Source organism: Anticarsia gemmatalis, chromosome Z (assembly GCF_050436995.1).
Source record: "Anticarsia gemmatalis isolate Benzon Research Colony breed Stoneville strain chromosome Z, ilAntGemm2 primary, whole genome shotgun sequence".
Classification (NCBI taxonomy): Eukaryota; Metazoa; Arthropoda; class Insecta; order Lepidoptera; family Erebidae; genus Anticarsia; species Anticarsia gemmatalis.
In genome coordinates, this window is record NC_134776.1 from 17,876,006 (window position 1) to 17,892,881 (window position 16,876).

General features: G+C 35.3%; 1 protein-coding gene across 1 annotated transcript in view; it reads right to left on the bottom strand.

Moving 5' to 3' along the window:
* The window catches only part of LOC142986202 (mitogen-activated protein kinase kinase kinase 12-like), a 51,024-nt gene extending 34,894 nt beyond the window's left edge, over positions 1 to 16,130 (bottom strand). Inside the window, exons 1-2 of the mRNA XM_076134541.1 lie at positions 15,836 to 16,130; positions 5,123 to 5,299 (exon numbers count right to left, since the gene is read on the bottom strand). Of these exons, the coding sequence (XP_075990656.1) occupies positions 5,123 to 5,299; positions 15,836 to 16,016 (358 nt within the window). The 5' untranslated portion in view covers positions 16,017 to 16,130. The remainder of the gene's footprint in view (positions 1 to 5,122; positions 5,300 to 15,835) is intronic.
* Positions 16,131 to 16,876: the final 746 nt, after the last annotated feature.

The window sequence follows — 16,876 nt, forward strand, 5'->3', positions numbered from 1 at the left end:
TTAAAACTGCGAAGAGAACTCTTAGGATAATTTACTAGCTGTATTTACAGAAATATTGTACTATTCAAAATCTATACTAATATTATAAAGCTGAAGAGTTTGTTTGTTTGTTTGTTTGAACGCTCTAATCTCAGGAGCTACGGGTCAGATTTGAAAACTTATTTCACTGTTAGATAGCCCATTTATCGAGGAAGGCTTATAGGCTCATATCATCACGCTACGACCAATAGGAGCAGAGTACTAGTAAAAAATGTTACAAAAACGGGGAAAATTATGACTCCCTTATATGACGCAAGCGAAGTTGCGCGGGTCAGCTAGTTAAGTATAAAGTCGTTTGGAAAATATTCCGGGGCGAACGTTTTTCCGTCAGTGTTAGTCATAGCTGTAAGACTGAGCGCAGACTTCAGTCAAGCCTGTTTGACAGACATGTCTTACAAAGTCTAGTCTTGTAGACTTTACAATATTTTGCCCTAAGACGCTGTGTTTGTAAAGTGCACGTCTTCAAATATTTACAAAAGCAATTGTATGTCTTAAAACAGTCTTAACTAAAGTCTGCCAGTAATAATGTTAAGAACATGTTTTATTTTCATATTTAAATAGTAACATTTAGGTAATCAGTTACATAGCAAAATCTTTGAAAAATAGTTATATCACAAATGTTATACAACGAAACATACATTTAATAAGTGTAGAAGAGCGTTGATTATACACCCACATTTGGTATTAGTTACGGCGCGAATCGCGACCATATTGTCATTCAAACCTGTAGGTTTTGTAATCTGTCCCGTGGATGAGAAATTCTTTGCCAAAATTAAAATGGGTCTTGATTAAAAATCATGTCATCACTTTGTACCGTCATCGTACCGACATGTTCGCGTCAACAACAACACTCTCCAACATTGATGACGAACAATAGGACTTTCATAAACACCTGACCGTCACACACGTTAAGCTTTAAAATATAAATTTTTATTTCCCTCTAACATATTTTTCTATTGAGTACGAAAGCATAATCTTTTTTGAATTAAACATAGGGTTAAAAATAGAAACGAATTGGAATATAGAACGGAATAAAAAATTATTTGAATAGAGGACTCGGACATGCAATCCTTTTATTTATGCCAAATAAAAAATAACCTAAAAATAGCTGAGCTGCGTAGATTCGTAAACAATATCGGCCAGGCACCTGGGAGTGTGTATATTGTAACGTGATATCGATCGTTGCGTAGAGCCTTACTGAAAAATATACGTCGAGAATCATCCGTCGAGTGACTCACCTGTTTTCAGGCTTCTATTACAGAGGTCAGTGACGTCATAGCTAGTTAGCCGAAAATTGTGTAGCCGAAATTGTACGAACGTTTCTTTTACGACGTTCTTTCATTCTCGTAGAATCGCCGTAGTATCAGAGTTTTCAATGAACTGTATACTACTACGAGTGAATTTGCTACGAGAATATTTTCAAACACTGGGTATTATTTTATTGTGTTTCTTTCGTTTACTGCGGAAGACTTGGATTCATTTGAAATAGAGAAAACCATTTTAATGTACGAACAGCTAAAAAAAAAATATTTCATTCATTTCAAAAGTTATACACCTACGTTAACTTGAGAACAGACCTTTGCCCAGCAGTGGAATAGGAATAGGAACAGAATAAATATGACCCATTACTCTTTCACTGTTGCGCAAGGATCTTCCCCGGAATGCGAGGCGGGTTAGGCCTTGAATTTACTAGTACCACGAATTTACTACGCTGACCAGCCGCGGGTCGGGACTGTACCTCTTCAAGAACAATTTCAGGATTATTTCCTCTCGTTCTCTTTACCGTTGGAACAAGAAAGAGTTGATCACTACTAATAAAACCGCGTGTGACCACTTGTGAGTGGGTCGATTCTTTACACTACTTAGCTAATATTAAATGAATAAAATAAATTTAACCCATTACTGTCCAGCTGCTGGGCAAGGGTCTCCTCCCGTAATGAGGGAGGGTTTAGGCCTTGAGTCCACCACGCTGGCCAAGTGTGGGTTGGGGAATATCAAAATTATGAATAATTTATTTAGGATTTTAAAGACTTTAAAAATACTCCCAACAGGTTGTTTTCATTTCCCCTATGTTGACATACATTGTGGTAATAATAATCGAGATAGTATTTTCATATAGGAAAGAGTAGACCGCAAACCGTTTCGCGGTGTGACACATTACAGTTATGCCAGACCGTTATTTTAATATCAATCCATAATTATGCTAACCAATACGGCGAATACGCACAAAAGCATTTGTTGTGGAGTACGAACCAAAATTCTTTGAATTGAATGCGGTCTATTTTATCATTATCGAGCTTAAATTTAGTTGATATGTAGTCTGTTTACCGCTTACAGGTTAAAATAGTTGCATTGCTTTAATCATTAATAGTTTATATGGGTCGTACGATGAACAAGGATTTAGCCAAAGTTTAATGGATACGCAGAATAAACCAACAAATTTCATTATTACAAATTAAATTCAAATTAACAATATTTTCATGATTGAAGGAATCTGTTAATGCAATGTTTATAAACAGCGACCGGATGAATGTTAGGCCTGGCCGTTTCGTAACTGTTGCGTAGACACCCTCGCAGGCTCTAAGTCAAAAAATATTTTACTTGTGAATGAAAATGCTAAGCTATATTGATAAAATATCGGCGCCAGATACTCTCAAGGATTCTCGCAGTTAAGTTTTGTTTTGGCATAATTTGGTATCGTCCGACTAATGTTATACAATCCAATCATAAGTTTTTACCAGCGCAATGTCTTGGGCTTTAGGGATTACAGGGAGGAGAAAAACCCAGGTTTAACATATGAATAGAAAAACTGTACCAATTACTTAATATGGCCTAATATACCGTTAATAATTTACGTCGTATATCGTTAAATTGGTTATACTCTGGCCATTACAAACGTGCGAACTATGTCATAATTAAAAGCATGACAGGAATAGGAAAGTGTGTAAGTGCGAGCGAGAAAGATGATATGGCATGACGTAGTTCGCACGTTTGAAATGGCAACTGTTAATGAATCTTCAGATGCAAACAGGATGCTGTATGCAGCCACCCGTGCAAGAGAGATACACATCCGGTCATGACGTCACTCTTTGATCCTTGATCTCTACGGCATTAGCCATCAAAGATGTCACGTTAGTTTCTATGACCATATTATCTACTTAGACGCTTAAAGAAATTCTTTATAGTCCGGTAAGCATCTTTTTTTCTTAAAAAAAGACAATACCCGCACTAACAATTACTTTTTTGTCGCGGACTTTTACAAACATACAACCAACGGACACAAAGTACAACCAGACCCGAAACAATTATTTGTGGATCCTCTTCTTTTTCCATTTCGTTCTGTCCTGGACATCACATTCCTCAAGATCGCAGCGATCGCACTCTTTACAATACGCAACAGTCGTAACTCCGGTTGAGGAAATCTCTCGAAAAACCTTTATCCTCGGAGCAGAGGGACACTCGAACCCAAAATCACTACGCGGTCACCACATGGAATGACCGTGCCAAGAGATGCTTAACCCACATCGTTTACTGACCAATACTAACTACAATAAGCAATAAGTGCCTTGTACTAGAACGATGCGTGATTTAAAATCGTAGCGATTAGCATGTCACGAAAAACTAATACGTCGCGATTGCGTACCAAGCAGGCGATCGGCAGTTCAGTCGCTACGGCTGAGTAAAAGACTGCCAGAAAGTATGACTTAGTTAATGAATGAGTTCTCGAGTAACGATAGTTAAGTACTTAATCGAACTTAAAAGTAAAGACGTAAAAATTCTTATTCATATTTTGTTCCTAAAAACCTGTAATGGCAGATTTCATACACTGTCCGAGTGCCGAAATTATTCCTCGAAAAAAGCTTTTAAAGATAACTTCCGAAAATATTGGCTCTTAACACCGCAAAGGACCGTTGAACTTTGACCTAGATAGTTAGGCCTCAAAATATATTCTAATATTCAGTCCACAAATTATTGAGACATTTTCCTAAATATTACACTGAGTCGATTTTGTACAAAGTGGTTGAACAGTGTCTTTGGGAGGAAGCACTTCGTCGAATCGATACCATACAACATCAACATTTCATAATTTATGTTACGTTCAATATAATAACTTGAGCGTCTTGTCATTTATTGAGGTTTTCCCTGGAGAATACATAACTTTATCGAGAAACCAAACCCTGAGATGTACGTAGATGAAGGTTTTAACCTAGATACAGAAAGGTGGGCTTTAAGTGTCGCTTACACAACATACGGAAACTATCTGAAAAAAATATAGTAAATGGACATCTCGCTTTTTAGGCTATCCGACACTTATCCAGAAGTCGTGAAACCGACTCTAAATTGTATTAATCGGAAGAAACATATTATCGAAGAAATTATTTATCGAAACGTGTTTTAAAAGTTAGTTTTTATACTTTAAGAAGTAGCTGTGCCTGTAAATGAAAGACGGAAGAAAAGGCATAATGTAAGGTTGTCAAACAATTATCTGTGGTATTTTAAGCATAAAGCAATAAGAGATAAACGAGGTATCTGGATGTTATGAAGTGGTGTTTAATTTTAAAGTAAAATGACAACTTGTTTTTTGATCGACAATTTTTCATCGGTTGGATACCAGTCAGGAATATTTTAAAAGTATACACTAGTTTTAATGGTAATTACCGATGTTTTTCCAAATTCAACAGCAAACTACGCTGAATGAAAGTTAAATCTTAAGACAAATTTCATTGTTCGTTTAAACATAAAACCACGTTGACCTAACGCAACTGCTATAAAAATATCAAGTATATCTACGAGTGACACAACATACTGAGATGCTTAAAAAACATGACTTTCACAAAAGAAAATATTTTTCAGTTTATGTGACTGTTCTTTAAATAAAATTACATTACATTAAAATATTTAACAACCCTACAAGTGAGAATATAGGAAAATAGGGATGAGGAATCAAAGATGCATTCGGACGGCAACAAGGAATCAAGAATAATAATTGGTAATAAACCTTCAGCTCCGCACACCCCCTAGAACACTCCACCTGCAAGCAAGAAAATCGAAGCGCCTATAGAAAATAATTTGCAAGACTTACCGATATTCTGATGGTCAAGTTTCCGCAAATGTTTGATGTTTGTCTCGCTCCGTTCCCGGAGCTTCTTGACGGCGACCATCTCGCCTTTGAGGTTGCCGCGGAACACGATGCCCTGGGCCCCCGCGCCGAGGTACAGGAACTCGGACAGATCCGTGAACGGCACCTCCCAGTCATCTTCTGCGAAACAATACACTTGATGTAATTTATTTTTATAATTTGCTATAGTCCCTATCATAATTTGCAACTAGCTGTTGACCGCGATTTCGTCCGCGTGAATCGCGAATCGAAAAAAATCGCCTCAATCGAAACAATTTCGACTTTTTGGGAGATCACTGTTTTATTTCTCTATAGGTGAAACCAACTTAAGATCAGACCTAATTAATCTATATTCTGAGGAACCTAATTTCATACCAACAATCAGTTCGTATAATTCAATGGCATATTTTAAAATATGAGCCTATTGTTTATAAAGTTTTTCCAACCGAAAGTCCCAAAAACTTTGTCTCCAAAAATAGAACGCTGACTTGCGATCCAGTCGTATAAACTACTCTTCTGACCACTTTGCATGTAAAGTTTTATCAAAACAAATAAACTTCCTTTTCTACTTAAGATTCAATAAAAATTAAGCATTACCTACTGAAAATTAAATAACGCAGTTTCTTATTGAGAAAATTGTGTAATATCGCAGACTGGAGTGCCACAAAGAGGGCGAGCTCAGACTCGACGCGTCAGATAACTACGCATTTCATATAAGCACGCGTGTCTGTGCCTTTCTAACAATTACGAAGCCTCCCTACCTTCAGTGAAGCAAGAATTTTTTGCATTATTGCATCCAGATATTAAACTTCTGAACTAAAAAAAAGTTATCGCGATTTCCTAACTTCGGAAAAACGATCCGTAGATTTCGAATAAATAAAAAGTTCCTGCAGAAGCCCAATACATTCTTTTCTGATATATTTGAAAGTTGTGCCAACATTTTAAAGGTTTCTTTATAAAAAGTTTCAGACGCAGCTTAGAATAGGTTCATGGTAGTAACTGGCACAAACATGGAGTAATAATGTCGGAATTTGATTTCATTAAGCAGTCCTAAAATTCGGCTGGAATACGGCCAACGTATGACCACTTGTAGCAATTACACGCATTGAAACTAACCACTATCCCTTTGTTCATTTAGTCGCGCGTAACAAGCGGAGCAACCTCGACAGCCACTTCTGCATTTAGATGGAAATGCCCGGACAAATTGAATATCGTCGCACCAATCTGCCCTACACTGGAATTGTAATAATCGGAGTAATACCGAACATTCCAGAATATTCTAGTACTTTCCATAAGCGCTGATGACTGCGAATATCCCATATATCAATATCGACGGACATGTCAAAGTGCTTTGAATGCAGTAGACCGAGACGTCCTGTACGACTATTACTGAAGGTATGTTGCGATACTGTACACGTAAATTTTCCCCTTATTCATGACATTTCAATATCTGTGTGAGATCAAAGCTGAAGCAATTTTGGAGTCTACGTTGCTTACATAAGTAACACACTTGCCGAAACGCACGAGATTCCGCCCAGTCTGGTAGAATTTGGGGGAATATTCACTTGGTAAATGTTTGGATAAGGTGAGTTTTATTTGCTTGCTAATGAACGCATTCGAATAATATTCGAGTCTCGTCCTGCGAGTATCAATGATATCCGTATCAGCTTAATTGAAAAATGTACAGCGGCTTGCTAGCTCATTTCAAAGCGAGACTGAACGTCACGTCGTACGCACGACAAGTCAAAGCTGTTTCTAATATTTATTGCGAGTTGCGTCCTCAAAGGAAACGTAATATTAAACGTTACTAACATTTCTAAAACAACTATTTGAAGCAAAGCAAAGCGGCTCTTTGATATTGCACGTTAAACTGAGCAAACTTAGCGCACACTTTAAAACGATGTAACGTTTCAATAAAGCATTTACGGTGCAAGTCCTACTTGTTCAAGGAATCTAGATATAAGTAAGGCAATAAACATTAAAACCAATCGACATTTTTTTATTGCATGGATGCATTTCACTTTATTGTAACATTATTAATTTGTCTTCGGTAGTATTACCTTTATTATTTCTAATAACACGACATATTTTACATCGCTAGATGTGAGCGTATTGTCTAGTTCAATTACAGGTCCCTAACTAACAATTTGTGCTAATCACGCAAAATGTTTAGAACATGAACGTGTATCCAGAATGCCCTGAATGCCAGACATTTGTTAGAAATACGAAGTTTGTATAACATGAAACTATTCACCGAACAGGGCTCCTGGTAGCACAAAGTTTCGTGTTAATTAATATCAAAATGGACATGTCTCAATATCTTAAAAGCTAATATACTGTGTTCATATTAACTGTATTCATGTTTACACTAGTGGTCTGGCCCAACTTCGTCCGGGTATAGTACAACTTTATCCTGTTGATTCTATTCCTGGGAATTTTGATCTCATCAATCCCATACAAACATTGTCGTAAAAAAAGAATTATCCAATTTCGTTAAGTTGTACAAAAGTTATGCACGTAGGTACATACATATCGGTGTATCAGTTCACGTCGTGTTTAACATGCATTATTATACCCATAGAGGTAGGCAGAGACCGAAAATTATGTTTACTCTTTACATAAATACTTAATATGACTTGCATTTACACTACGTTATATAAAGCACGTTAGCAAACCACTCTTTACAAAATATAGAAATAGAAACATAATATTTTGTTAAACTGAATGTGGCACAAATATTACATTAAACCTTTTATAAAGAGATTTTCAGCTTTTATTTGAAACGAGTGAATCAAAATGTTTGACCCATATATTTTTCTATCCTCTTATTTAGTTCCGTTTTAGAGGTAGATATTTTAAAATTTACAACAGTATTTTAGTTGTTAATATTTATTTATTAATTCGTAACACATCGTTAGCCTCGAAAAATATTTATAGCCTGATGAGTACCAAATGTAATTTACAAGCCGACAAAATGAAACGAATGGGTACCTATTTTTTATAAAACAAATTTTAAGTTTCCTTTGATTGCAACATAAACATCTATTATACATTATAAAACTACATAAAGAGAAATACAAGTTATGAACAATTCAATAGCAAAGTTATGCCCCATCTGTATCTATTAGTCTCTATCCTCGAAGACTACACGCCAACCATGCATACATGTGTTCTATTTTACAATAGAAAGGCAAAATTACTAGGAATTCTGTAAGTAGTTGTAAAATGTTGGCGAGCGAACAAAGTTGTAGCGGGAGAACGTATCGAGCTGTCATCAAACAAACTTTTGTTTCAATACTTAATAAAGATTGATGGCAGCTTCCACTGTGTTTCATTTTCAGAAAATACTCGATCTATTTACGGCCTAAAAGTTTTGAAATAGATTTAACAAACCTATGTTCTAATGGAGTTTAACAAATTGGGAAAACTAATGTCTTTTTTATAAATTTTATCATAATTTTAGTTAAGCTTATTTTTCGTATCCAAAGGAAAGATATAGAAAGTTATCTTTACGTTCTGTTCATTAAAACGATCCTTAATCAGCTTTAAGAGGAGAGGGATAGTTTTAAATTACGTTAGACAAAACTAGCAATGCTGCTCTCAATTTGTATAATATCCGTTATTGGAGAAAGACGAATGAAATTGTGAAAATCACGGATTCCGAATAAAGCCGTCAACCTGCTTTGAAACACGAATTCAAATACACGACTAATCTTGGGATATTAGTATAATAAGTCCCATGCTCTGCTTGTACGATTCTCGTAGAGGAGCACATCGAAAAGGCACATTGAAATGCTTTCTATAATATTAATATGCACCAAATGCAAATATTGGTCCATCCTTTCAAAGGACATGAAAATACATTGTGAAATTGGAATCAGTCAAAACATGTCATGGGGTTCTACCGGCAAAAAACTCAGTCAATATATCGAAATTTATTCGCAGGCCATGGAATTAATCCTCTTAAATGATTTGTCAGATCATATTTTGCTAATTTGAATGGCGCATCGGGAAAATATTTCATCACCACTATTAAATTCAAATGGGAATGGAATTGTAAAGGGGCTTACACGATGGCGGGTACAGTTGGGCACTTACTAATCAAACTCATAAAGGATGCAATGTCGTGTCCAGTCTACAACTTCTGTACAACTTCTGTGCAACTTCCATACATTAGTTTTAAGCTGATTCCAAACTCAAGTCTAGTAACTTCAGCTGCGAATATAATGTATTTAAGTGCATGTCACTGATTGAATAACCCTATGCATTGCAAATGAAATATTCCGCTCCGTAATAAATTGATCATAAGGCTATCCATGTAATGAGTCACACCAGCACATCAAAATATGACTATTAAACATACTGCATTTAATTTGTGTACTTATGCTGATAATAATAGTTTTTGTTTTATCAAAATCGGGTCAAAATTACCGAAGTTACAGCGTTATAAAGTTTCACTGCTTTTTTAAATTTGCGTTGCTTCGCGCGCTATGCGCTGACGTCACGTCGTGACAGACACGCTTGTTCGACTGCGGGTGATGCGGAGTTTTGATTAAAAAAGTGATTTGCATTTAATATTTAAAGAGTCTGAGTATGTGTATGTGTTATAAATTTAATCATCGTGTTTTTTGTAAAATAAGCCTCCACTAAGATATCCTCGATATCGATCGCCATGCACACAATCATCAACGAAACCCAGGTAAAGAAAGTTGAACTCGTATACTACTAATAATATTTTTGTGTGTAGTTAACAATAAAATTGAAAGTTTGTTACAACTGGCATTACAAATAATGAGTGTTACGTACCTACCAAGTGTAAATTTGGAAAACCTAGTTTTAAAATAATATTATAAAAAAAAATTGTCACCCCTGCCTCTGACTTTAGTCAGGTTGATGGCTATCATATGAACGCATGAATCTACTCTGTAGGTAGTCTGATATGATTGGGTGTGTAATGAGAACTTTTAATTAAACTAACATTTTAATTTTGATATTATTATATTTAATAAACATGAGTTCTTTTTTCAAAACAAAAAACCAACGTCTACTCAACCGCCGCGCTCGGCTCGCCGCCGCCTGTGAGGTCATTGAACTGCTTATTAAATAGTATCAACTGTTTAGTAGAAGTTCATTGCTAGGTAGGTATGAACATGATATGGCATCTTGATCTTGAGGAAGTGTTCAAAAGGCAATAAACTTCTATTTAACATTTGCGCTTGACAGTATCTGAACCGGCCTTTAAGTTTTAGATTAGGTGTCTTTTGCAAAAATATAAAACAATTTACCTACATGGTACAAAAAAAAACAATTTTTGGGGTGTTTTTTCACTGGAGTTAGTACACATAGGAACAATACAATATTTTCTAACCATTTTGTTTGTCCACTATAAGCAAAACAAATTATTTAAAGCGAAACCGCGAGATCGCAACGAGCCTATGTAGGTATCGGCAAGTACTGACGAAATAGCAATGTCACGAGATGACGTCACACGTCCGTGCGGCCGCTTCGCCGGAGTTTGGCGCGAAGGCCTACTTTGACGTTTAATATCTCGGTCATTTTTGAAGATACGAAAAAAATAAAAACAGATTTTTTATCCTTGAAGTACCTACTTTTTAAATATGCTCATAACAAAAATCATTGGTGTGACTCATTGTTTCTAAACGATATTATAACACAGGGTTTTCCTGTGGATTAGCAAGTGTAATGGCTTCTTAAGAACATATAACAAGCGTGAGTGTCAATTAGCTTTATAGTCCAGAGACGAATTTTGTGTGGATACTGAGATTATTGTTCTACGACTTGTTTGTATTTACTTGGGATTCAGAATTAGTATTATAATGTTAAGAGAAGCGGTGTTTCCTCGGCATTCAGGCGACGATTCCTTACATTTAACATTGAAAGCGGTACATCCTAGTCGTCTCTTTCTAATAACCGATGTCTTTGTTTAGCTCGATGTAATTAAAATTCATGGAAATTGTAAACGGAATAATGTTTTATACGAAGTCTGTCACCGAATGCAAATCCTTGTTGTTTTGGTTCTTGCACGTTTTGCAATTTTAATTAAAAATGAATTCCGGAGCAGCATTAAGTACAAAGGTTAGTATAACTTCAAACGACTAAGCTTTAATTAACTTAAAAGACACTGGTATCCATTACTTATATTAAAGAGCAATCACAAAGGATCTCAGTGTGTTGCTTTGCTTGCGTCTATGCATTCTATCAATATTCCCAAGAAGGTAATTATATTAATTAAATAAGTGTGGGGGCAAGATATTAAAGTTGTCATTTTTAAAAAGGAATCACAATATTATTGCGCGTCGACTTGCCTGTAGGTCTTCAGAGTTATCTAGAATTTTCTGCTCATGAGTAATTGAATTGCGAGGAAACGTCCTTTTATGGTTGCAAGGAAGAAATTGTGTTAGCTGTAACATATTATTTTGTATGCTCAATGTTTACGTTGGTTATTGTGCATTAGGCCGCTTGTAGGCGCTTCGTCGGCGGCAGTTGAATTGAATTAGAAAATGTGAAGAAAAGTCTTTGATTCCTTTAAAGAAGCATTCTTTAGTCACCGCGTTAGACTTGCGGGAGCCTTTGTTTCCACTTTCTCTGACCAGTTTTCAACAAGCTCAACTCTTTTATTCTAAAATTTTATTAACGTATGTTACCTACTTATTTGTGAAATGACTTTAAACAGGTATTTGGTCCTGCGTTTTGAGCTTCTTCGAAAGAGACAAACCTTTTACCAATAATTGGTCAGTTTTAATGGAGCCATTTTACATCACTATTGGTAAAAAGTTTTCATTAACTAAATAGCCAGTTCTTGCTATTAAGATAGTTTCAAAAAGCACATCGGGAAGTTTGAGAAAGCATTATAGCCGTCAGCCGTGTAGCTTTTTGGAAGCTCCTTCGCTTTGCTTATGCATTGGTACTCTTCAGGGAATATTCTTCCTTCGTGGTGTAATATTCCTAAGAGCTTCTTTTTCATATTTTGACTTAGAAATAATTCATATAGGAACTGAAAATTTTCTTATCTATTTATGAGCATATGATTTAAATTAGTCAATTTGACTACGGAATTTAGAATTTTGAATGTAAACAATATATTTTTTTAACAAAACGCAGGTTTATGGATTTTATTTTTGGCAATTTTATTATCATTTTATATAAAACATTAAATCACGAAAATATATTTTAAAAAATGCTGGCAAATCTATGGTTAATATTACATTGTTGCCTATACCATAAAATCACGCTCTCCCATTGGGGTAGGCAGAGACAAAAATAAAGACAATTTAAACGTCATAGTGCTATATGTAAAATCCCTTAAACAAACGTCTCAAGTATCTGCTAATCACTAATGAAAACGAATCGTATAAGTAAAGCAATAAGACCATTTTTTAATGAAAACCCCATGAATTTGTTCCATATTCACGGAAGCCAGAAGGTCTAAGCCCGACGCACCCCGTTCGCCGACAATTTGTATGCAGTTGGAAACAATAACCCCTTACCTGGCTTAGACCTAGTGCGATATGCAACTTCTGTATATTAAAATGTGCATGTTCGTAATAATGATCACAATAAAACACGCAACATAACTTGTAACATTTTAAACAATAAATGTATATAAAATTACTGTTAGAACCTTGAAGACTTAGGTCTTCGTCACCAGGAGTATAGGTGACCAGCTACACCACTAGTTACTGTCTCGTAAGTTCGGTAAAATTTACACACTGACCAATTTCTGTGTAAACAAATAGTTGTATCGGGACTATGTGTCCGTTTTTTTGAAAGCTTGTCTCTAAGACATAATAATAATACTGGTGTTGAGTTTTTAAATAAAAATTAGTAGGATCCTGAACGCACGCAACCCGTGTATGCTACGCGCTTTACAAGTCTTGCGCGAAGTAGTTAGCATGGACAGATTTTCAAACAGATACAGCACAGGATCCTATTAAATGCTCGGTTCGTGTAACGTGTCCTAAGCGCAATCATGAAATAGAGACTAATTATATATTCGTTGTTATGTACGTAGTTATCGCATGCCTCTAGAATTTTAGCGTTAGTTTATACGACTACAGACCACAACAGTTCAGTTCCCGAGTTGGGAAAAGCTCCATTAGTCTTTTTGAGTTTGAATAGTTAATTAGTTAATTTTCAGTGCTAGACCGAGTTTGGTAACAAGCCGAGTATATGACAATAAGCTCGCCCTAATGCATTTAACTACTTTACTTAAATGACGAAGCAAGGGTGTTTTTCATACACCTCTGCTTACACTTTCGGGTACAAGACGCGTGAAGTTATAAGATAAATAAATGTCAGTATTTGAGCGCAATACTCTGAGACAATATTAAACTAGGAAGCTGACTTCCAAAGCTAAGCTCGCGCCATCTATTATCGAGGGAGATATTCTCCGGTGGTAACCCATTTTACCCTCCAACTATAATTTTCTGATAGTATTTATATTTTTCTAACCTAATGCACGCCGAATAATATAATTTATTGAAAAAATATTTGCGTGATCTTTTTCTTGTCTTTGATCATAAAATAAAATTGTGTACGATGCAATCAATATTCAGTTTTAAATAAGACGCATTTACAAATTATAAAATTATTAAATTATTATAACTATTCAAGTAAGAGTAGAACTCAAAGGTAAAAACTCCAAGGTATTTTTAAACGCCACCGCGATGATAGATTACATAGAAAAAGGTTTTTGCATAAAGCTTTAACTAGGATTATACCATTACTTAACAAGAAAATGCTTTTAATAATATTAATTCTGTTTATCAGTGGTAAGTTCCCCTTTTTCTAACACACGGTATGGGGGAAGTGGGTGTCCGGCTGATCCGGCGATGTGAGCGTGTTTCTCGCGTGTCATAAACTGCAAACGCCCCTTACAATGTCTCTCTAATATCGTTAAAATGTAACAACTGTATCATGCAATGTAATTACGTAGTGTGGAAAGATATTGCAGAGAAAAAATTGAGCTTTTGCTGCTTGTAATTACGACGTAGGTTGACGAAGTTTCGAGTGACGAAAATCTTTAAGTATAATTAGCCTAGCTTTTTTTTTGCTTTTGTTCAAACGAAATAGTTTTATAATACAAATGCGCGATAATAAAAGCGTGATATTTTGGATATAAACGTGGGTATTACAATTAAAACGAGTAAAATTTAGATATATTGAACAAATGCAAGAATAAATTACTTATTATAACTAAACATAAAGGCAATTATTTCGATACATATGCCTACATGTCGCAAATGTCGCCATAGTCCCATGGCAGTTTCACTATCAACTATACATTCATTGATATTGATCAATGATCATTATGACCTAGATTGGCTTCCAGTCTTTAAAATAGAAAGTAAACTTTGAACTCTGATTCAAAAAGACTTAGTTAGACTATCATTTCTAATGCACAGCAATCTTAAAATATCCTTAATTGAAAGCTAATATTACCTCATGAATATTTTTTACTTATTACTTATTATTTATTTATTTACTATTTATTTGCTTGTTATAATAATAATAATATATTTATTTCACAAAAACGTACAACTTTTAACAAATCAAAAACAATTGGGCAAACTTTAAACACAAAGCAATTGGAACACTGATACCCATGGTAAGATCTAACTTGTGTTATGGAATAATAATATTAGCCAGCGCGAAGTATTCTAATTTGATCCCCAAAGATCAATAGTTGGACATCTAAAAGCAGGCCAGAGGTCTGCATAACACCTGTGTTTAATAATCAGGGCTCTAAGTTCAGAAATAGATGACCTAAATAAAACTAGGTTAGATATATTAATTCCACAAGTAAACCTATAAGAGTGCCTCTTCTCCCTCGGGTAGCTAGTTAAAAACTTAAACTATTAAAACTTTATGCTCCAATTGTTGGATTAGGCTTTCAATGTAACAATGCATATTGGAAACATGATGCTTCAAGCAGCATAGACAAAAAGTATAAAATGAAAAGCTTAATCCCCTGAAGTATGTTACTGCCCTTAAGTAAAGGACATTAAAATGTTCCTGGCAGGGCAGTGTTTATGCAGTGGCAGGATTTATAAAAAAATAAAAAGCTCAGTAAAATAAAGCATAAACAATTAATTAAATATCAATAGAAAAATCTATAATAATAAGAACTGGTACGGTAAATGTAAAAATAATTAAGAAAATGTTTGTAAATTAAGTAAATATAAAAATATTTATATTATTAGGCAGTTCTTACCATTGTCATAGGAGGGCCTACACAAAAAGTTCAATTGTGGCAAGCCACATTTGGCTAAAGACACTTGAAACAACTTATTCATATTGACATGTTGTCTATCCTTTTTCTTTGAATAAAATCATTATGGACTGAGCAACAAGTCAATAAATAGTTAAGAATTAGGCCACGACGTGTTGTCCGTGTCACGTCCTTCAATCGAATGCTGCAACGGACGGCTGCTTAGCTACCTCCTAGCTTCGGCCTTGAAGACTCGCGCAACCACACATACCTAAGCATATTGCATTTGCTTCTAAACAAAAGTCAATAAGACGGACTACACTAAGATATGCCTGCGTAGTGGATCAACCTCTGCAACTGCGTTGGGGGCTCGATCTATTTATAGAAATCGAAATGCATAGGGTCCGCAAATTAATGAATTAACATTAAGTTATTAACGAACTTACCTTTAGTGGGACTCAAGTCTGTCTTGTTGAACAGTGATAGAACCGTAGAAAAACACTCCATTACGCCCCCCATCCAAAACACCGTCTTTTTGTCTTGCTCCAAAGCTGCCGAGGGCCAGCCTTTCAGCTTGGCCTTGGCCGCCGCCGAGCCATCCGGCTCGTCCGGCGGATTGCCGTCCATATTTACGACAATTTACACTACACTAATGTAGTAAATAGGATTTTGTCACATTTAGTAAAGAAACACAATACACATCAATAAAAACAACATTTCGATCACAAACTTTCGAGGCGTGTGCCATAGACTAGACTGATTCTTTTTTTTATTATTGCGCACTAACCACAGCATATAAATATTGACGCTCGCCTCCGACGACCGTCATGGATTCAGATTCTTTATAAAATACCTGGGTGAAGTACCCAGTTATTACGTTAATTTATTAAGGTATCAATCGATATTACAAATGACATGAATAAAGTATTTAATCATAGCCCTTATAAACATGCAGTAAAGTGTGAAGGTGAATTTACGTTACGAAATCTTGTCAAAGATCTGATTATGTTATTTCATAACTCATAAGTATATAAAAACTAGCTTCTGACCGCGACTTCGTCCGTATAAAGGTTGGAAATATTCCGCAGGATCCCATCCACGGGAATGTTATATTGCGTTTCAGTACTTAAGTTATCTCCGAAACAACACATCCAATATTGGCATACAGTAAAATGCAAATTTTATCTCCATTATATTTTTTAGTGATAAAATAATAAATTGATTTTGATACGGACTAATATTTTCTTGCATAAATAATCATCCAAAAGTGTATCAAAAATAAAAATTCATATAGCGTCGCCTGACTTTTTTGTACAATAATTATTAGAAGGAACAGTTTGTCATACACTGTTTTAAGTTCTAATTACTTTTGTGGTACAATTATGATTCAAACTGTCGTTGTCAGGTTTTCGGAGCAAAATGATACGCAATAATTCATTTTAATCGCTATTTCTTTGATTTATTTGTTTGGATTACTTGTTTGGTTT